This window comes from Aquila chrysaetos, chromosome 2, assembly GCF_900496995.4.
Source record: "Aquila chrysaetos chrysaetos chromosome 2, bAquChr1.4, whole genome shotgun sequence".
In the NCBI taxonomy this organism is placed as follows: domain Eukaryota; kingdom Metazoa; phylum Chordata; class Aves; order Accipitriformes; family Accipitridae; genus Aquila; species Aquila chrysaetos.
In genome coordinates, this window is record NC_044005.1 from 39548698 (window position 1) to 39570207 (window position 21510).

Genomic DNA, 21510 nt, shown 5'->3' on the forward strand with positions numbered 1-21510 from the left:
ATATGGTGGGGCCTTTTTCCTAGTAAATATGCTGTAGTCCACAGATAAAAGAAGCCTTAGAAGTGCAAAACCTCTGAAGCTGCACAGCATGCTTATAATATATCCCCATTAAACAGCTGTTTGGCAATGTGTAATGCAATTTCCAGTTAATGAGGGATGTTTTCAGGCCCTGCCAAGAGAACAGGTGATGTTTTAAACTGATATTTTTAATAAGCCTTCTTTATTTCATAAGAGGCAGCCAAGTATGTATCCTGTTGCATTTGATGGAATCCTGGCCATTCTTGTTCTTAAACATGACCCCAAATTATTCTTGTTCATGTGTTGCACAGCACCTAAGAGAATCCCTGCCTTAAAGCTCAAACAAGAGGAAAGAATGTCTGGGGTGCTTTTGTGGCTGTATTGGTTTGGGAACTGCAAAGAAGAAACTCTTCCAATATCATTCCTGCAATCTGGTAAAACTTAGAATAAGATACACTAGGGGGTCTGGTATGTCCTCACTTAAATTTAAGAGCAGGAATGTGCTCAATAGGAATAACTTCATCCTAACACTTTTCCTTGTCACTCATGTGGCAAGTGCTTATTTCATGCTTTCTAATAAATCGAAAAAGGGGTTTGAGGAGTAGCGGGGTGTCAGGACCATTTCATTTAGGATAAAAGGTTCCTTGGATTTTAAGGAACTTGATAAAGATGCTGATGTAAGTAAGCATGGTCCTTTGCCTCTAATTCAGGGAGCAGATAAGTATTTTGGATGGGACAGAGTGGATGCCCATGGTAGGGGGGTGAATGCCAGTGCCTGGGAGAGAACTTGGGGAGTAGTATCTAGTGAAGCCACTGGCCATTAGGAAATGGAGAAGGGCTTAAGGGTGGGGAGAATGAGGAAGGGAGCATATCTGGTGCATAAGGCTTTGATTGCCTGCAGACAGTCCCACCCTGATGCCTTGAGGCTGGTTTGCAGTCTCTGAAATAGCAATGCCTTGGGATGGAAGTGTAGATGTGTCCCTCCCCTTTGCTTCTGGGGTACTGAAGGGGTTACTGGGAACACCGTTTCCATTGCATCAGTATACAGTAATGCTCTTTGACTCAGAGGTGCTGATTACTCAAGGGACAGGCTAATATGGTAGAACTTGCCCTTCCCGTCAACACTGTGCTCCTGCACCCCAGAGCCCCAGTGCAAAGAGTAGCCTTGCTGAGTGGCAAGAGATTATTCCGCTGTTTTGGGGGCTGGATGCAGCCTGTAGGCTACCAGCTGAAGAGTTCTGACAAGTTATCTAAGAATGCCTGAGGTGGCAATAGTCTCTTGCTGTTTTCTGTAATCCTCAGTTATTTTGGGCTGCTTATTTATAGGCATTAAGTGTCTGAAACAGAATTCATGCTAATTGCTGTATTGGTTTGGTGCAGAAGCACATGCTTGCCATGTAAGAGTTCTTATGGAGGGGGAGGGAGGGAAGCGGTAGAATAGTGGTAATATCTAAGAGCTGCCTTGGCACTAGATGTGCTGTCCTCACTGCTTCTAAAACATCTCAGAAAGAAAAAGGCTTATTCTTGGCATTGTTTCCTTTTTATTGTAAAGTGCAAGGACCTAAATCTTGCAGAAGATTGTGGACAAGAAACTTGGACTGAAAGACTCAAGCAGATAGAGATCATTCCTGATAAACCATATTTGGGTTGGCTAGAGATGAGAGTAATTAAAACAACCTTTGTGATGGACATTGTTTTGAAAACCTCATACAGTCTTGGGAAAGATCTTCACAGTTAAATATTCTGTGACTTTTGTGCTGGGCTTTCATTTGACCCTTTCCTTTGCCATTCTGTCTGCTGTCATTTAAAGCTCTGTCAGTATCTTTCCTGATGCTCAGTTTGGTTTTGCTGCAGATTTTCTTTGCAGGTGTCATGCTTTTTCCTTTAATGCTGAGTTGAAGCTCCTTGCTGATGCTTAGCCTCTGATGCTAGAATACCAAGCTGGTGCCACAGATTATCACCATGTAAAACAGTTCTTCAGACAGTCAAAAGCTACAGGATTTCTCTGGTGTTCCTAATTTATTACCAATATCACTTCATGAAGGCTAAATAACTTACCTTTCTCAGGCAACATTGCTCTGCCCTTCTTGACAATGAGAACTTAAGCTTGGTAAACTGAAGAGATTGGTGGACTTGAGAATCCCAATTCCCTGTGCTTAGGACACAGATATTCTTCCAGCACTTGAACCCAGTGCAGACAGTTTAGTATGTGTGGAGGAAGTCTAGAGTTCAGTGAACGGTTTGGCTAATGATTACCATAAGAGTAAGTCCTCCCACAAGCAAACTGTTGGAAAAACCTCAAACTGATTCCCTTGTTAAGTTTTCTTGTTGCTGTATGACTTCTTATGGGAATTGCTTTCCATGCAGCTACCTACTGTTTTCTGACTACTGGTTTAATTCTTTAATATCTGACTTTACAAAAAATGAAAGTATCTTCTGTATTTGGTAACTTCTGTATTTGGATAAACATCCTTTGCATACATGGACATTGCTTAAGGGTAAAATAAATGCATGGCTCAGTAGTCAGAACATCTGTGAAGAAAGTTATTGTAGGAGCTTATGATCAGTTGCGTCTTAGGTGTCTTGAAACAGACCTTTAGTGATACTTCTGCAGTGCGAGTGTGGTGTGTATTTGTGTTGGGGCAGATTGCTTGTGGCTCTTGTATCCTGTATTCCAGTTAGTGAAACTAGACTGTGTGAAAGGGAAAAGCAGTGTGTTCAGGATTGTGGTACTGCTGCTTTCAGTGGGCTGGTCCTGATCAAAGGCGTGGGGGAATCTCTTATTCTTGGTGCTTATGGGGACAAGGATGACTGGTGTAAGCCTAAAAGTGGCAAACTTTATCAGAAAATACAGTTATGCTGGGGGAATGATTATGAGTAGAAAATGGAGTGAGATGCCTAGGGACAAGGTGACAAATAGAAGTCAACAAGCTAGCTACAGTGAACCTGTCAGGTAGGTCCCTACCTGTGCATTGCCTGCATTAATCCATCCTGGTACAATTGACTATGGGTAGCTGTTGCTATGGATGTTGTCTCCCTTTTTTGGGGAGTCCTAGATAACAAGTACTGAGATGAAGATAAGCGGTTCCAGTATCATCTAGTTGTGAATCTGTTTTGTGGCACCACCAGCAGGAGTAGAGCTGCTCCAAACCAGTAATGGTCTCTTTCTGCCTGAACTATTTAGTACTACGTGGGAAGAATTTTAGCTGAAGCAATGTTTGTCATGGGCAGCTTCTGCTGTTAAAGATGACTTCTGCTTAAGTAGAAAAAAGCTGAGGAAAAATAGGATTAACTAGTAAGATTGACTTAGGTTTTTTTTTCTGTGTACTTACTATGTACCTAATGAATTTGACCAATGATTTTGGGTTAATTGCTACCTGTTCAACAAAATGGTTTAGCCTGTAAAATGTTGCAAAGGCTAGCTACTGATTTATGCATCCTTCTATGAGAGCAATCTCCTAGTTTTGAGCTAAAAAGGAGTCTTTTAGATCCTTTTCCTTGCAGAGTGCAGTTCTGGAGAAGGTACGCTATTTCTGCCTCTTTGAGTTGACATAAGTACTGGACAAGAGCTCCTTTCTGCATATAAATCAGAGCTGCCATAATTTCACAGAATCTTCAGATCCTTGAATTTTCATGAGAAGGCAACAGTAAGACAACCATCTTCTAACAAAAATCTCATCTCTAAATTCACATTATACTGAGTTTGTGAGGGTGCTGTGTTTCCATTCCTTGGCTTGATCTGTTCCCAGTTCAAGCTGAGCCTTTTTTTTAAGTACTTAGCCACCTGAAGCATTACATACCTTCTGAGCTTGCCAGTTCAGAGAACTGACTTAAATAAAAATGTTTGGGGCAAATGTCATTAGTGCACGGTGACCTGTGATTCAGGGAGACTAGGCACTCCAACTTTGTTTCCTGCTCTTTAGGAATTCATTCAGTAACGGGTTTTTAAGGATCCATACTTACATTTTGGCACTTCTGAAAAAACTTGTTTCCATACTCAAGGATATATGTAGGTCCTGCTTCAAGGCTTTCTCATGTAAGTTACCACATAGTAGTCCATTTGTTGATTGCAAACCTGGAGTTCATCTGATTTAGAGCACTTTAAGTGACTCCATTTTAAGAACAGTGCTCAGCTGAAGATCTCTGCTCTGAGGCAGTCCTCATACTCAGTAAGAGAATCCAGTTCTGGGTATGAACGTGGAGAATGATGAAATAAGCAAGGGATATAAATCTGTATTGTAGCCAAATACTGCTGTCAACCTCTTTGCGTGCAAGCTTCAGACCTTCCCTCCCTTAAACCTTGCTCACAGGTGTTCAAAATCTGGCTCTGGTTTTACCTACTGAAATTTTCCCTCCCTTTTACCTAGGGACTAATGATGACTAAATTACCCTGCAAACTTTTCTAAGAAGTTTGTGTTGGGCTCTGTTTACAAATGAGGAAATTCCAGTGGTGGGGGGAGAGGGAAGAAGGAAGCTCCTTGGCAGAGACTTCAGAGTCAGACTTGGGAATTGCAATGAGTCCTCGTCCTGTGTGAGCCCTAACATACCTATGCTCTTAGCAGGCTCTGGGTGCCCAGGGGAAAGGTAGCTGAATCCAGAGATGGATTCTCTGCAGAACAACTTAGTATTGTTTTCAGATGGTTTGTATTTTCTTAAGGATAATTTGAGTTTGCATTTTTTCTTGCTCTTTTCCACTCTGCTTTTATTTTAGATAATGCTAATGCTTTCTTGGCACTGTCTTGATACTCAAGTGTAACTGTAGTGTGGTGCTTCTAAAAGATCTTTGCAAGAAACTGAGCTACTGCTTCACTGCCCTATGGCCAACAACTATGTGATATCCAGGGGCTTGTTAGCAGTAGGAAACTAGGCTACACTTATCTTGCTCTGTCACTGAAAACTAATAGGAATAAAATCTGCTTTCAAGATTTAAAATTTGTCATGTGGCTTGATGGATCAAAAACAGGGCAACACTGAACTGACTTATTTCTCTGTAGTCTGGGGTCAGAAGTCCTGTGAAAACAAAGGAATATGCTGGTACTTGAGCTGTAACCAGTAACAGAGAATTGGGGACTGAAATAGTATCCAGTGATAAAGCTGGATTACTGAGTATAATTCGGGTTTTTGAGGGTCTGGTTAATAACTTCCTCCTTCTACTTGAATTCTAAAAGAGAAATTGGCTAATGAAGTTGTATGAGTTTGAAACTGGTACTGGGAAGAGAGAAAAGCTCTAGGAAGCTGGACAAGTTGAGAATGGGAGGGGAGGAGCTGGAACAGTGATGAGGGATGGGAATGAACCAGCAGCTGGCATGTGAATAAACCTAAGATGATGCCTGGTGCATGAGCTGGTAACAATATTTGTATATGTAAGATGTTACTGTAATTGCTAAAGGAAAAAAGTCTTTCAAAGTCAATTATAGGAGTGGTCTTTCTGTGTGCAAGAGCTGGCTAACTTCAGCTGGGAGGAGCAGAGATGACTCTTCTTGGCTTTAATGTTTTCTCAAAGGTTTCAGTATTTTCCAAATAGGTACTGGAAGAGAGCTGATTAAATATGTAGGACCTCTCTGAATCTTAAGAGGATTGGAGTTAAAAAGGGGCAAAGACAAAGAGTGAGCAAGTAAGAGTGCGAAACGGGGAGTGTCTGGCTACAAGGAGGCCTGACTGGGGAAATGTGTGGAGCAGACAGTCATGGCAAAATCAGGATTGACAAGGGTAAGCAAGCTGATTCAGACAGAGTTAGGCTGGAATCTTTACTGGTGGCCACGTCTTGAATTTTCAGAGGTCCCTGAAATCTTACAGCTAGGCCAGGTACACAGCCATTTCTCGTGCACCTACAAAACGAGTTTTAATGTAACTGTCAGCCCAATTTCTTCAATCAAAATAGGTATTTCCTCTTGGGTCACAGTTGGCCTAAACTGACTTACTATCTGTCTGGAGTCCTATCAAACAATGTAAAAATCAGTTTTTTCTAACTCCTTCCTTCCTATTTGTAAGACTGAATTTCCTTGGATTTCTTAAACTTTATTCCCCCTCCAATTATCTCTTGCCTCCTGGTATGGACCAAAAAGCTTGTAAGAAGTGGGATGATACATGATTCAGCATGTCAAGATTTTTTTTTTTCTTTTTTAGGTGAAACTAGGACTTCTCAATTTTGCTAAGACAGCTAGTGCCTGGGATAACTTTTCAGCTTGAAGAGCTTGCTGAGCTCAGGGGAGGGGAGAGGATAAGGGTCTTTTGCTCCAGAACAAGTTCCTCCTCAACCAGAAGCCTGCTGAGAGCTGGTTGCCCTGGATGCTGCTGCCACTAGTCTTACTAATATTTAGATAGCACTGAGCTGCTTTTTTTGGGGGGTGGATGCCAGCCACCACAGTGTAGGCCTTCATTGTTGCTATTTACCTATTTTTAAACAAACCTCAACTGGGCTCTGCAGCACTTCACAGTTATAGTGACTGGAGCTCTCCTGAGGCTTACATTTGAGCAGAGCGAGGGGCTGTGATTTGCCAGTGTCTTCTTGTTTGGATGAAGAGAAATGTATGCTGTAATTCCTACATGGGTGGCTGCAAGTGAATGAAGAGAAGTGATTACTGATACTTAATCTCCCTTGTCCCCTGCCAGTGCACTAGCTTGCCTGCTGTCCCCTGAAGCAGTACAGTATCACATGAGCACTAAGCAGCCTACCCTTCAGTTGTGCTATTCAGTGATAAAGCAAGTTCTGCTTCTTCTGATCCTTCCTACTGGTGCCACTTCTTCCTGGGCTCACCTTCTTATAGGCCATAGTCTAGGCTGCTGGAAAGGTGGGCAATATCCTCCAATGAGAAGAGGAACCTCAATCATTGGGGTCAGAAAAGCAAATTCCTTCAGATGAGATCAGGCCCAGCAGCTTCTTAGGCTATACAAGGTACGAAGAAGGAACTTAACTTAACCCTGTGCAGAAGCTCACTATAGTCTTCCAGATGTGGTGATTGTAGGAGTACTACTTACTCTTCACAGTCTGAAGCAGTCACAAAAAACTGTATGTGGAAGCTGGTATCACAGCCTGCTTTAAGTCTGTCAACTAAAAATGTCTGTTTGGTCTTTGTCCACTGTGAGAAGTCTGACCAGTGAGCCTGAGTATGTGTTTGTACTGAGGCCAGGTCTTAGACCAGACAGAAAGGGATCCAGAAAATCTGAGGAATCCAGATAAAGCCACAGCTGCTTTGCCACAGCTTTCTCAATAACATGCCCTGAAAAGGAAGATGAGAGACTGCAATAATCTTGCCAATTATCTGTGTCAAAGATTTATTGTGCAAAGGTCTCATATTTGCTTATATTAAGACTGATACCCTGCTCCCTTCAGGGAGGCAGACAGCAAAAACAGACCAATATGTATGTTAGAGATTTTTTTTTTTTTTAGCTTCCACTAGAGACACACATACAAATTGCAGCATAAAGTTAGCTGAGCACTTCCAGAACGCCAGTGAGTGCAATTGGAGGAAAGTTAACCTGGAGAGTGCTATGTGAATTTGGACTAGAGGTGGCTGCTTGTATGGAAAGCTGTCAGTCCTGGACCGAATGGGTCATGTATGAAGATACCCCACTGGCTTGGATGGCTTTTAACTGCAAGGGTCTTGGTGACAATGCAGGTTAATTTCACTTGTGTTTAAGGTGAAGTACTGTAGAACTAGAAATGCTCTAAAACTTATTTCTGCAGAAAATAAGGAAAGCGTGTCTGCCTCTAGCAACAAGGAATCAGCATGAGTATTCTGCAGCTCCTCACCAAAAGTGTGAAAAATAGTTCAGTGTAGCTGGAATCACCCTTTCTGCAAGTTGAAAGTAAACATGCTAAAATAAACAGTTCTATAGTACGAAATGTTGTGAAAAAGCTGTCAACCTGAGAGAGTGAACAGCCTGTGTGAAGGTCAGTCACTAATGTCTTTTTGCTTGGATGTGGGGATTAAGTGTATGTGTAATGTGGGGAGGAAGGAAAGTGCTTTGATGGGAAAGGAATTTTGTATCTCGCTGGGGAAACTCATATCAACAACCTGAGGCACCATCAAGATACCTGTAAATGTTTCTCCTTTTAAAGACACCTCTGTCCTTGCTTCCCCTTCTACATATTAAAAACTGCAGACCTCATAGCAGCAACCCTGGCAGCTTAGTGATGTCCCCCCTTGCTACAAGAAAAATGTTGAGATGCTGGAGCATGTCCAAAGAGCAACAAAGCTGGTGAAGGGTCTAGAGAACAAGTCCCATAAGGAGCAGCTGAGGGAACTGGGGTTGTTTAGCCTGGAGAAAACGAGGCTGAGGGGAGACCTGATCGCTCTCTACAACTACCTGAAAGGGTGTAGGTCTCTTCTCCCAAGTAACAAGAGTTAGGACGAGAGGAAATGGCCTCAAGTTGCACCAGGGGAGGTTTAGATTGGCTATTAGGAAAAATTTCTTCACTGAAAGGGTTGTCAAGCATTGAAACAGGCTGCCCAGGGAAGTGGTGGAGTCACCGTTCCTGGAGGTATTTAAAAGATGTGTAGATGTGGCACTTAGGGACATGGTTTAGTGGTGGACTTGGTAATGCTAGGTTAATGGTTGGACTTGATGATCTTAAGGGTCTGTTCCAACCTAAATAATTCTATGATTCCTTGTAGACCTCAGCAGGAGGGGTTCTGCTGGGAACATAGTACAAGCCACATCTGTCACTTCAGTATGGAAAATACTGCTGAAATACTGCTGTAAACAGATTTTCATGCTGAAACAGATTTTCATGCTAGTGTAACAGTAATATTGCTGGGTAGTTCAGCAGTAGTGATAAAGTGCAAAATCTTACTCCCAAGCTATTGGAAGGCATGTGAACTCTACTTGAATAGGCTAGAAAACCTTGCATACTAACAACTTGATAGTTTGAAGTGGTGCTGCCTAGTTAGACTCTGCAGTAAATGGCAGTGCTGTAGTGATGCTTGATCTGTTTTGTTGTTGGGGTTGTTTTTCCCTTTCAAGTTCAGCCATCAGCAGCTAGGTTACTGCTGCAGCTTTCAAGACAGACACAAGTAACTACTGTAAAGGAATCCTGTCTGCAGAAATTGGAAAATGTATTTACTCTTCAGTGTATACAGTAACACTTTTCTGTATATTGTCTGTGCTGCCATTAAACCTAACCATGGTGCAGCTAACAAGAATCCGTCGTTCTTGCCTTGCATGTGCACTTTATCTTAGAACTGTCTCTCTGTAGCTCTTCCAACTCCTGAAGCAACCAGTACATGCGTCTTGTCTGTTATGGAAAGGTTTTTATCATATATTTAGATGGTCATATTAAGTGACTTTTTTTTGAGGTGGGAGCAGGGAGCAAGGAGTTCGTTTCATACCAGCAGAACTGAAGTTCATATCCTGAGCCTTCTGTGCACAGCAGGTTCTTCCATTTGTGATCCAGAAAGACCTTAGTAGTGGGGAAAGCTTCTCTGCTACTGCCTGTGCTGCCCCAGAAAGCTTTGACTGCCTGACAGTCCAAGGAAGCATTGTCCAGCACTTAATTCGTACAAAGGGCTAAACTCTGCGGGTGGTTACCCCTAAAAAACTGAGGGAAGCATTTGGTTTAAATGTAAGTAGAAAGATGAGAATTATTGTAAACACTGTAAAGTACAATGCAAACAGAGCTGCAGAACAAAGTAATGAAACAATGACTCCCTCCCTTAGGGAGTTAGGGGGAAAAGTTTATTTTTTCTGACTTTTGACAGGAGTTTCAGTTCTCTTTTGTACATCCTTTCCTGATTCTTTCCCTTTTGCTCTAAATTCCTGGCTGGCATATTTCTGTTCTTGGTTAGCAGGACTATTTTTTTTGGTTCTGAATTTAAACCTTGCCTTAGACTTAATGTGTCTGTTTGGGTCACTGTAGAATCCACCAAGGTAGGTCTGGCACTTGAAGCAGTGAGTGTTAAGAAGCCAAGCCTGGGATCCTTATGATGACAAAAGCACACTACTAGAGGGCTATTTTGAATAGTCTCAGCTGGCCTGCTAAAGCAAGCATTAAGATGTCTAAATGGTGTTTTTAAAAGTTATCATTTGACTTGTATAAAGTTGAGTCTCTGAAACTACCTGTCTGCAGATCAGACACACGCAATCTTAATGTCAAATACTTGCATGTATTGCTAGGTGGACATCACTACTGCAGTGTTTTGTAGGGGGAGCGAAGGGTACCTCATAGCTATTAACTGAACAGTTAATACTTCTACTAATGAGAATGTGTCTTTATTGTTGCCTCTTAATCCATAGGCTAAAAGTCTGGGGATAACACAACCTCTATGATATTAGGAAAAAACCCTTTCTTTTTAAGAGCACTGGAGTAATGTTAGCCATAAATGTGAGAGCGCTGCTGCTTTCACATTATTGGCAACGTGAGCTACTCTGTATTTAATATGGGAACTTGATATTATGTATGCACAAGGTGAAATTCCTGTCTTTTTTTTCTTTGGTTTCTCTTGTGTTTGACAGTTTAGAGGAATAATGGAGTAAATAGGGGCAACCTCCTTTATTACTCTGTATAGCTGATGGGGCCAAAACCGAACTCTGAGCATCTGTCTGGAGATGCCAAGACAGGCCTATAGAAGGAGACATGTCAAGATAGTTATGTCCCCAGACAGAGGTAGTAACAGCGCTTCAGAAGCTTTGACGCTTTAGTGTTGATGATACATGTGCAGGTAAGGTCAAATGAAATGGGGAGAAGTCCCTGATAGAGCCATCTTCCCTGGAGAGTTATCTTTGGTTAATCATTGTCTTTGGATCATGTAGGGGTAAGAATTATAGTTAAGAAAAGTGAACTCTTTAATGTTCACCGTACCTCCTTTTTTTAATATCCCTCCTGTGCAATGGAATTTGGCATTCAGTTAGTATACCTCTACTGATGGGCAGCCAGCCCTTGCTGGGTTTTCAACTAATGAGCTCAGCTATTTCTAATATCTACTTCTTGGTTCTGCTGTTGGCAGCAGTAAGAACCATAATGAAGGCTGGATGCCAGCTTCAATTTGAATGCCTCTTTCAGCATTTTAGAAGAATTGATTTAAGAAGGACTGAAACTTGTAGAGCTATGGAGTTTTAATGGGTGGCATTTTCCATCCTGGAAGATCTACAAGAACAAAACATTTGTGGTCTAAGGAGTGCCTTTGTACAGTTATATTTCCATTGCAGCTCAATTCTGAAGATATGGCTGCCAAACTGTGTTTGTAAACTGTGTTTAATCATCATGTCTCCTCACATGATGATCTCCTAGCAGAGTAGAGCAGTTCCAGAGATGGTAGTCCTCTTCATACACCTGCCTCATTTACAGTAATGGTATCTGATACATATGGCTGTGACTGAAGTGAGACACTGACTGTGGTGTAGACAATCAGTGGGGAAAGAGTATCTGGCGTGATACAAGCTCAGTTGTATCCGTTTTGCTGTGTGTGCTTATGTAATGTGCCTTGTGTGCATGCTAAAGGGAATTGATGGTACTTACCCAAGAGACAGTGTTCAGGGGGTTTCAGAGCTGTCTTTGGTGAGACTTGATATCCGCTTTTTGCAGTGGGTGGTCTCTGGCATGTACAGAAGGTTTTGTCTTATTGTGGGGAATGAGTGATGGGAGAAAATGTGGTTTTTATCTTCTTGCCAGTTTGGGATGTTTAGAAAGCTTATCAAGTGACTTGGAGACTCCACTTAAAATAGGTGCCCCTGCTTTTCAGCAATAGCACTGTGGAAAGAAAGGGCAAAGTACTTTGAGTTCTTGAGAGACAGCATGAGAAAGTGCTTAAGAGAAGGGGGTCTGGATGCGTTGATGTCAGGTGATGAAGCCAAATTTTAAGGGCTTTGGATTTAAAGGGAAGCCCTTTATAGCTACCAGGCTACTAATGGAAACTCAACAGAGAATTTGTACTTCGTTAAATTATGCATTTAAGAATGTTTCAGCAAAACTTGGTTGTAATCAGACATGCTTGCAGTTAATGTGTATCCCTGCGTTATATAGCAAAGACTCACGTGAGAAGCTTATTTGATCCCAAGGATCCTTAAGGATTTAATCTTCTGCCCTTTGAAACAAGGAAGAAGTGTTATGGTGTTCATTGCAGCATAGTGAAAGGTATTATGGTAATGTTGGCAAACTCACATTAGTAGAAATTTTGAGGCAAATTCAAGGGAAGGGTCTTGCACTGTTGTTCTTGAGCCGTGGTAGGCCTCAGAAAGGTTCTGGTGGAATTATTAGGAAGGAATTAAATATAGGTGGAGGAGAAGATTGCTGTGGATTACACAGCTGGATCTAATTATGTAAACTTCCATCTTCTAACACTTCAAGAGCTCGGAACTGATGGCCCCACAGCTTGCCCATCCTGTCTGCAGTACTCCAAGCTCTTGTAAATGGGGAAGAAGCTTTCCTAGGCTGACTGCATAGCCAGTCCTACTAAAGCGAGTACAAGGGGCAAAATAGGCTCAAGAAAGTATTCTTTCATAGCCACTTTCTGTATGCGGCTAAACTTCCTATGTGAGTGCACAAATCTGCAAATCCTGGAACTGACTTTTAGGGGTTTATACAGTGGAGGGTAAGAAAGCATGTACTTCAGTCTCCTCCATGATTCAAGAGAATGAGGGCCAAAAGGGTTTGCTCTGGATCACGAAGAACACATGCAGTGATTTAAAGCATTCAACGTGATAGCATTTGTGTAAGGGTAGGGATCACTCTTCCCGGAAATCTTGCTTGAGATACTGTCCTTTGTTAAAGTACACACCTGACATTACTTCAACCCTTCTGCTTTCCTGAAAGCTTCTTTTGTGGAAAACATATCCCATTACAATGGAATAGCTGACTTCTCACCTTCTAGTGACAGCACAAAGTTGTAACCCTGCTACATTTGCTAGGGGAGAAGAACAGCCTCAACTATCATTATGACAAACTAAAGTAGGGGATATGGTTACTCAAAGGACACTAACTTGGCATAAGTTATATAGAAAGATGTTTTGAGTTTGTTTTTGAGTTATGCTGAATAAGCAGAGGACTCCCTAAACCAGAAAGACTGGATCAGGTCATTAAACAATACAATTTACTAAAGACAGGATTCCATCTTTTATGTCAATGGAAGTTTTGCCGTTGTTTACTTTGGGACAAGAAGTTCATTGCCTGACTATGCAAACATCTGGATTTTCTGTCTGGTTCAACATGTATAGTAGCAAAACTAGAGAGAAGAAATAGTCCAAGTTAAACATGCCTTCTCTTGTCAATGTGTTTGACAAATTAAATTTAATCTCAAGTTTGTTCTAGGCTTACATGTCATCTTGGCTGCAAGAATAATCTGAGTAGGAGTGTGAGCTTTGACAGAAGCTGAAGTAATGTTATTTCGAAAGAATTAAATCAGTCTCTACCTTAATTTTGCCAAACTTACTAGAAGGGTTTAGAAAGGTTTAGAAGTTGTGTGTTTGAAATGTGAGACTTGAGCTGAAATTTCTATTTTGTTTTTTAGAGTTTTGGTTTCCTCCTCTGTTCAGTTGATTGGTATACTGATCTGTGGTACAACTTATGAGATGCTTAAACAAATGAAGTTTGTAAAATCGAAGTAACTTTTTATAAAGGTGATACAGGCCTGTGGATGAAAATTCTGTGGAAGAAGGGATTATTTAAAAATCTGAAATGAACTTCTTGTCCTTGATGTCTCTGGCATTTTCCTTCCCACAAGTCAACTGTAGTTAATCACTTGCATAAACTTGCACCTCAAAAGCAAAAGAAGAGATATAATTTTAAAAGTTCACTCCCTGACTGCAATGGCTTTTTCTTTTTCTGTTAAAAACAAACACAACAACAAAAAACCCAGTAGAGCTTCAACAACAAAAAACCCAGTAGAGCTTCTCTGGAATGAGGTCAGATTCTAAGGGTTTCTCCTGAACCATTTGTCATAGGTGGGCTTTTCAAATATGCTGTTAGGCAACTTCTTTGGATCTAGTACCTCATCTTCTAAAAGCAGAGCACAGCTGCTGCATCATGTTTGGGGATCAGTTTGTGAAGAAAACCGAAGTATTATTTCCTAGCTAGAAGTCATCTAGCAGATGAAGCACAATAGTTAAGCACTCTCCTTCATTGTAGTGGCTTACACAAAACAAAGATTGAGAGAGGATGGTGAGGGGAAGGGAGAATCACTGTAGAAAATGAGGGTTTTAGCCTGTAAGGGCAGAAAACTGTCTTGAATTCAACTCGTACAAATACATGTAGAGTTTGCCTGCTTTGTGGTGTGATCCCATATGTTTGCCCAGCCTTCACCATCCTCAAGCACAGGCTGTGTGCTTTGAACCCATTCTTGTTTGCACAGCTGGGGGCCTGGGGTTGAAACATAAGTGGTGCTTTAACTTAGGCTAGACTCTTCACTTTGCAGGTGGGATGACTCAAGTAATAAAAGTATTACAATATCCTTTTCGTAAGTCCCTCTTGTCTGGGGAAAGTGCTGTGCCCTTCTAAAATTTGTTGGGAAAGCCTTAAGTCTCAGTATAAAACTGTAGGATGCTAGAAAACACCCACACAAAGACTGGAACTTGTTAAGATGCAGGACTTGGAGAAACTTTGGTTTAAAAACATATTCTTAAACCAAAGTTGTCCAGATGCAAGTGAAATACAAACATGTGAGCATTTCCAAAAAGGGAATGTTAAAATAACCAATCTCTTCCTCCCCCTGCCCCAAAACACATGACAGACTTCCCAGGAAGCTCACTTCGAAAGCCTTTTTTCACTAGATAGGTTCTGAGGCTGCATGGGCACTTTCAGGACAGAGGCAGGACACCCTCGTCAGCTGTTGGGAGTTGTGGTGGTGGTGGTTCTGGCTGGTTGATATCTTTCTGCGCGTGGAAGTCTGCAAGCCCTGACAGTCCATCTGTGCCAGAGTTTCTAAGGCTTTTAAATTTTCTTTTTGTATTTCTAGAAGCCAAGCTTTTTGAGTCTCTGGCTTAGAGCAGGATCTTTGACACCTTTGAGGCCTGCTAGGCTTCTGGTTCCATGGCAGGAAACTTGGCTGAAGTCCCAAACCCATGGTTGAAGTTGAAGTCCTTGCACCCTGTAGGCAACCTGCCATGGGGCTGAGAGTCTGGGACTTGGCTCCAGCTCTGCCTCCAGTATGGGTGGTTGCACCAGTTCAGAGCCTGAAACCAAGGCATAAATCTGTGAGGTTGAAACTAGGAGATGTGAAATGATGCTTTCCAATAGCAACAAAAACGTCCAGAAGTTTATAGTCTCCTGTAGTGTATAAAATGGTACAGTTTTCCTGGGGAATTCTCCCAGGGGAGGACTCACTCATTTGTACTTAAGACAGGCCAGTCTGAGTGCTTAGACAAATGGGTGGGTGATCTGTGCCATATGAACATACCTGGATGGGTCACTTTTTCCAAAGATGTATTCTAAGGGTCTTCAAACTTGAAGTCTGCCAAAACAGGAGTAAGGCATTGCATGTGCTGTTTTCTTGATCTCTCTATTCCTCAGTTTTGTTAGGCAGCAGTGTGCAGTACTAATCACAAGCAAAGCTGCTAAACAGCAGAGGCACCTCTGGTTTGATTTGTAGTGGACTCTTGTAGATTCGTTTCTTAATAGACTTCCATTTTCTCATGTTCATGTCACTTGTGTCCCTTGCTCCCTCTTTCCCCTGAAGCTATGCTAAAGCATGTTACTCTGGTACTGCAATGCCTTGGCCATTTCTCGTTACCTCCATCACAAAGGCCTGTGGTGTTGTTTGTGCTTATAATGTACCCAGATGGTGAATAGAATGAGTGACCACCAAGCTCATTTTCACTTGTGGGGTCAGACCTTTCTCTGCTAAATAACACAAGTGTTCCCAGCTGCTGTGCAGCTGCAGGGAGTCTGCTTTCCTTCACAGGCATTAAAAACCCTTTAATCAGTGTTTGTTGTTTGTCAGCAGTGGTGTTGAGGTGTGGAGAAAAAGAACAGATATGCTTTGTTGGCAAAGTTAACTTCATTCTGACCTCTTATCTTTCCTTTTTCTTTTCAAGTCTGAAGAAGCAGAAAGTAGTTTGGGAAGTGGTTTCTGCAAGCACCTGTGTAAATGTATTTGCTGAAGGAGGCAGTTTATGTCCTTATACAGATACAACATTTGACATAAAAAGATGCTCTGAGAGCTGCATTGAACTGGAAGCTCTTTAGGGCCGGGACTCAAACTGACTAGTGTAGGAGCTGTGCAGGCTCCCATAATGTAAGCAAATGCTACAAAAATACGAATGTTGTTGTCTAATACTAGTGTTACTTATGCTTATTTTAGTATTGAGTCTACATTCAAGGGATCTCATTTGCAATTTGGTGAATTTTAACATTTCCCTGGAAAATAGGTTGTTCCTGCTAGTTTTTGTGGTTTTTTTCTGTGAGGTTTTGGGTTGGGGTTTTTTTGTGTGGGGGGGTTGTTTTGGTTTTTTTTTGTTGTTGTTGTTTGGGGTTTTTTTTGTAGTTCTGCTTTTAATATTTCTCTCTCATGGAGGAAAAAGGAGAGAAAAGAACTGATAAGCCAGTGACACCATCTCCAGTCCCACTTGTTTTGGATGTAGTCTGTTCCAAAACAAATGGGAGCACAGATATCAAGAGGCTTTGGGAATCTCAGAGCTAAGATAATTATTTCCCTCTTCTTTCTAGATGAAGCTTGGAAACGTGTTGGTGCTGCATGTGTTTGCAGGGTTACTTTTGCCGTGAGTCCAGATCTGTTCACATTGCGTGTCTGTGTGTACAGCACCAAGCACTGCTCTGTGAGTGTTGATTCTGTTATTTGCAAAGCCTGTTTGTGCGGGTGTCCTGAAGCTGTTAGGACATCAAGCTTTGATTTGAGCTTCAAGGGTCATGATAGGACATTTGGTGTTAAAGGCAGAATACTTTATCTTGCTACTCTTCCCCTGAAGGGACCAGAGAGTCGTGTTACTGCGTTGGCTGTGTCTGGGGAGGGTCGGTAGCCGGGCGTCAGGGCACCCTGTGCACGTTGCTTGCAGCCCTCTGCCTGGCTTAGCAGTATCTCCTGCAGTGACCAAGGTACCCTTTTGGAGCAGGGCTGTGCTCCTTGGAAAAGCAGTACCTGCTTGCTCAAAGTGGGCCCGAAGAACTGTGAATGAGTAACTTACGACTTGTAGTCCTAGCTGTTAAAATGATAGGTTCAAGTGCCCTCCCCATGGGCAGACACGTATTTTGGCATTCATCCAGTGTTTTTCTTCTTCAGGTGGCTGAGGCTGCTTATAAAGGAGAACAGTTGTTGTGCTCTCAGACAGGCAAAATGCTAGAAAGAAAACACTGTGCTGGGCAGGAGGGGATGGACACTCAAACCAGCTAGTATGTTAAATGTCTCTGGATGGTCCGTGTTGATGATCACTTCTGTAGCATGAATGCTTAACTGCCAAAAATGGGACAAAGAACCATCATTTTACATCTGAAAGCTGGCAGAGCTGCTGAGCAATGACAAGGGCTCTGAGCTACAGTGGAGCAGGTGTCTTACTGTAAGGGGAGTTTTTGAAGCCTTTCAGTAATATCTCCAGGAGATCCAGCCTTTCTGGCAGTGCAGTCTGATCACATGAGAAGAACCCTGATCAGACAGGTATGATCCTGGATCCTTCTGGAAATTAATGCAGACTTTTACAATTATAATCTAGCTGAACAAAGCAAGCACCATCTTGTGCAACTACGTAAACCATAAACTTTTTTGGCAAGGCAGGTGTGGCATCTTCAGTTTCTGGAAAGCACCTAACATGCTGTGTGGGCTCCCTACTGTAATCCAAATTACAAATGCTAAAAAGGCTTTGATTTTTTTTTTTTTTTTTTTTTTTTTTTATAACGTGGTTCTTGGCTTAATTTGGGTAGGCAAGAACTTCATAGACTGCATTGGGGTGCTCTGCATGTTTCCTCAGGCCCTCATAATTAATCAACGCTGAGCTGTTCCTCCCTATCCCTCTGCGAGGAGGCACTGGAGGAAAGCTGTTCCATAGCCTTAGGTTTAGCTCATTTGTCAGCCCTGAGAAGGACTTTCTGTTCTTCAGAGATGTCCTTTCTGGAAGAACGGGCGTTCCTTGCCCGCAAGGCCCCTCTATACTAAGTACAGGCTGCAGAAGGCTTAGGTGAGTTTTCAATAAGTTCGTAATAGGGTTTGAAGCTGGGAACCAGTATTCTAGTCTTTTTGGTGTACCTCTGTGGAACTCGGCTTCTGACACAAGGAATTTGCAAAAAGTTTCATGCCAGTAGCTCAAGCCCTCAAAGCTGTGATAAACGGCAGATGCATACGTTCCTTCTAAACCAGAATGGATTCTGTGTTTAACTGAATACTTAATCGCTGTATGTGCACCATACTGTGCTATCAGGCAGCTCTGCTTTTACAGTCTGTTTATACAGACAGATGAAAAGCCTTGCAAGTCTTTCAGGGTCTCTTACATCACACACTGGGAGGAAGCTTCAGCATCTTCAGTCTGCTGCTTTTTGCTGTATGTTTACAGTCACTGGTGATCTTTGCACCTCGGAGGCTACAGAAAGGCACTGCTGTAGCCAGAGCAATTCTTAACTAACTTGTGATAGTCCAATCCCTGACAAAAACTGGGCAAAAATCTGGTCCAGCTTTACAGTGTTTTTATAGTCTAGTCCAGGTCTCTATAAACCATTTAAAACTGCCTGCAGGTTTAAATTTTCCAATTTCCCCTTTGGAACAGGTGTTGCCAGGTTATAGAAAGTGTTGCAGAAAAGGAACAAAAACATTTTAAAAACTCTGTGCTGTTACAAATTTTGGCAAGTCTCTGACAGATGAGATTTAAAAAAAAAGTTTGCCCCACTGAAATTAAAACAAGTGCAGACCTTGCTTACTTTTCCCAGCTGTCATGTTTAAATAGGGTTTTTAGTAATGCATGAGTCTTCAAAAGATCCAGCAGTACAGAGCTAATATGTTTTTATATGAAAATATGCAACTTCTCAATTGTTTTTCATCTCATTTAATTGGGGAGAGAAAGGGGGTGAAGAATTTTTTTTAAATGCCAAAAAACAAATTTCAGAGATGCATGTTCTTGGAGTGGTTAAAAACCAACCCAAACTAGGCTTCAGGCAATGTTTTTTCAACAGCTTTAACCTCAAAGCATAGAGCAGACAGCTTTGTAGGCAACTGTAACACCAAGGTGATTATGGCAATGACTCACACTTCCCTGTAAGGCATCCAGCTATCAACACACTTGGAGAGCCGTGGCTTTGTGCATGCAGGCAGGGTGTCAGTCAGTGCCCACTTGCCAGCCAGCTCTGAACTGCTGAGCTCATAACTGCTTTGACAGCGAGCTGGGATATTGGTGTATTAGAGAGCAACTCTGGTCCCCCCAGGCTTGTGAGATGGGAGCTTGGGAAGGGGAAGTGCAAGGCAGCTTTAACTTCCCTTTTCTTTGCTTAATCCTCATGGGTCTTGTTTCAAGAGTCCCCTGAAATCTTCCTGTGAGCAGGTAGTTGGGTTTGGGTAATAGTTAAAGGTCTGACTGACTAACCAGTAAGCAGGGTAGCATGGGAAGTGAAAAAGGCTGCTACTATCACGTCCTGCCGAAACTCTATGCCAATGGTTATGTAAAGAGGACTGGCAGTCCGGGTGTGCAGGAGGGCAGTATGAATTTGGGAAAGAGACCTCGGTGTCTCTATAGGCAGCTTAGAATACAGCTGAGGGTACAACAGTAAACTACTGCCAGATGTTGGGATTTGCAGGGAACAAGCAGACAGAAAACAGGGACTCATTCATGCGCATTGTGGGTTTCCCCATTTCCAAAAGATAAGGCAGAAGCCAGGCTGTCTTCAGAGAAGGGAAACAGCAGTGGTCGCGGTTCGGAGGAGGTCTTCTGGGAGAGGAACTGAGAGACTGGGGTTGCTCACATTGAGAGACTGACAAGGAGTGCCCTGTTTTATATAAAACAGGCTGCATCCAAACTGAATGCTTGGGAAGAAGAGGTATTCAGAAAGATGACAAATTCAAACTTCTGAAAGGAAATACCTTTTCACATAGTGTGCAATTAGATTGTGGGATGCATGGAATGCAATTGCCAGCTGGGCAGGATGTCATTGGGAAGGAACAATATGTGGCTTTGGGAGTGTGCAGGTATGCTGTTGCAGGTGGTATCCACAGATGACATAAGTAATGCTTTAAAAAACAAATAACTGGTGATATAAAGCTGGCCACAGCCATAGTTCAACTACCAAGGCCAATCTTGATAGGTTATTTGGGTTCCTCGGTCCTTGGTGATAAGTGTCTTGTGCCTCTGACTAAAATTGTCTAGTACCAGATACTGTTTGTGGTAGGGTGCTGGGCAAGCTGGGCTGTTGTGACTCAGTATTGCCCTTCCCGCGTGGGTTGTGTTTGGCTTTGCACATCTTATGTTTTCAGAGGTGAGGTGGAGTGAGTAATGTTTCCGTTCTATTAAAGAAAATGGAATGGCAAAGACCCTTAATTTTTTTTTTTTAAAGATGTACGTGTTTCATTTTAAGTTCCCTTCAGGCAAAGTCAGCTTTGGTAGGCAGCTTAAACTGCATTATAGACCATATTGCTATTGTCATAAAAACAACAAAATACACTGGGCTTTGTTTTGGGAAACCAAACGAAACCAATATTTTTTTTTTCTCCCTCCCTCCTTTTTTTTTACTTCCTTCAGTTTTTAATAAGCGACCGTGACAGAGACCCTCAGTGTAACCTGCATTGCTCCAGGTCCCAGTCCAAACCCCTCTGTGCCTCTGATGGCAGAACATACGAGTCAATGTGCGACTACCAGAGAGCCAAATGCCGGGAGTCAAGTCTGAGTGTGACACATCGTGGCCGGTGCAAAGGTAGGTGGTTTTCAAATGCCTTTGAGGGGAGGAATGGGAGTCCTACCTCCTAAGAAACTGGATTCTTAGACCCTTGAATTTTGTACTGTGCTCTGTGAGTACTCTGATTGAAATTGTGCATTTGTGAGCAAGGGTATCTGAGTCTGGGTTTAGGTGGCAGGAGTAAGAACCGACAAAATTATCAACGAAAGAAGGCGAAGGAGCCAGAGACATCACTGAAAAATGGCCAAAATATGTGTCTGCAGAGCAGAAGGAGCTGGCCCCATGGAAATGCAAAGTCAAACCCTGAAAAAAGAGATCTTCCTTGCTACCTGTGCTGGTGAGGAACTGAGATACCTTTGAGTGATAGGAATGTGGAGTGAGGAAGAATTGCACATTAGATGTCCAGTCCATTTTCAGACATACACAGCCTTTCTGTGCTGAGCTAATTAAGAAGACAGAATGCATGCAAGGCTTTACATGGCCTCTTTTTTGCCTGTTTGCTGTTACACATCTACTTAAAAATGAGAATATTGTTTCCCTCTCAATTCAGCTCTTCTTTAGTATAGCCTAAAGATGAAGTGGAAACTTTTTTAAGGAATACTGGTGTCTTGTCACACAAATGGTTTGCTCCTGCAGTGAAGTGAAAAATCAAGTTCAGTGCATTTTCTGAGAGCACAATTGACTCAGAGGGCAGATGGCACAGATGTTTTTAGCAATTGGTTAAAGTGACAGGAGAAACT

At 42.3% G+C, this 21510-nt stretch overlaps 1 protein-coding gene across 6 annotated transcripts in view; it reads left to right on the forward strand.

Moving 5' to 3' along the window:
• The window catches only part of SMOC1 (SPARC related modular calcium binding 1), a 139675-nt gene that overhangs the window by 23645 nt on the left and 94520 nt on the right, over window positions 1-21510 (forward strand). For all 6 annotated transcript variants that reach the window (XM_030001457.2, XM_030001420.2, XM_030001409.2 and 3 more), the window contains exon 2: window positions 20617-20788. In XM_030001457.2, coding sequence (XP_029857317.1) covers window positions 20617-20788 — 172 coding nt within the window. The remainder of the gene's footprint in view (window positions 1-20616; window positions 20789-21510) is intronic.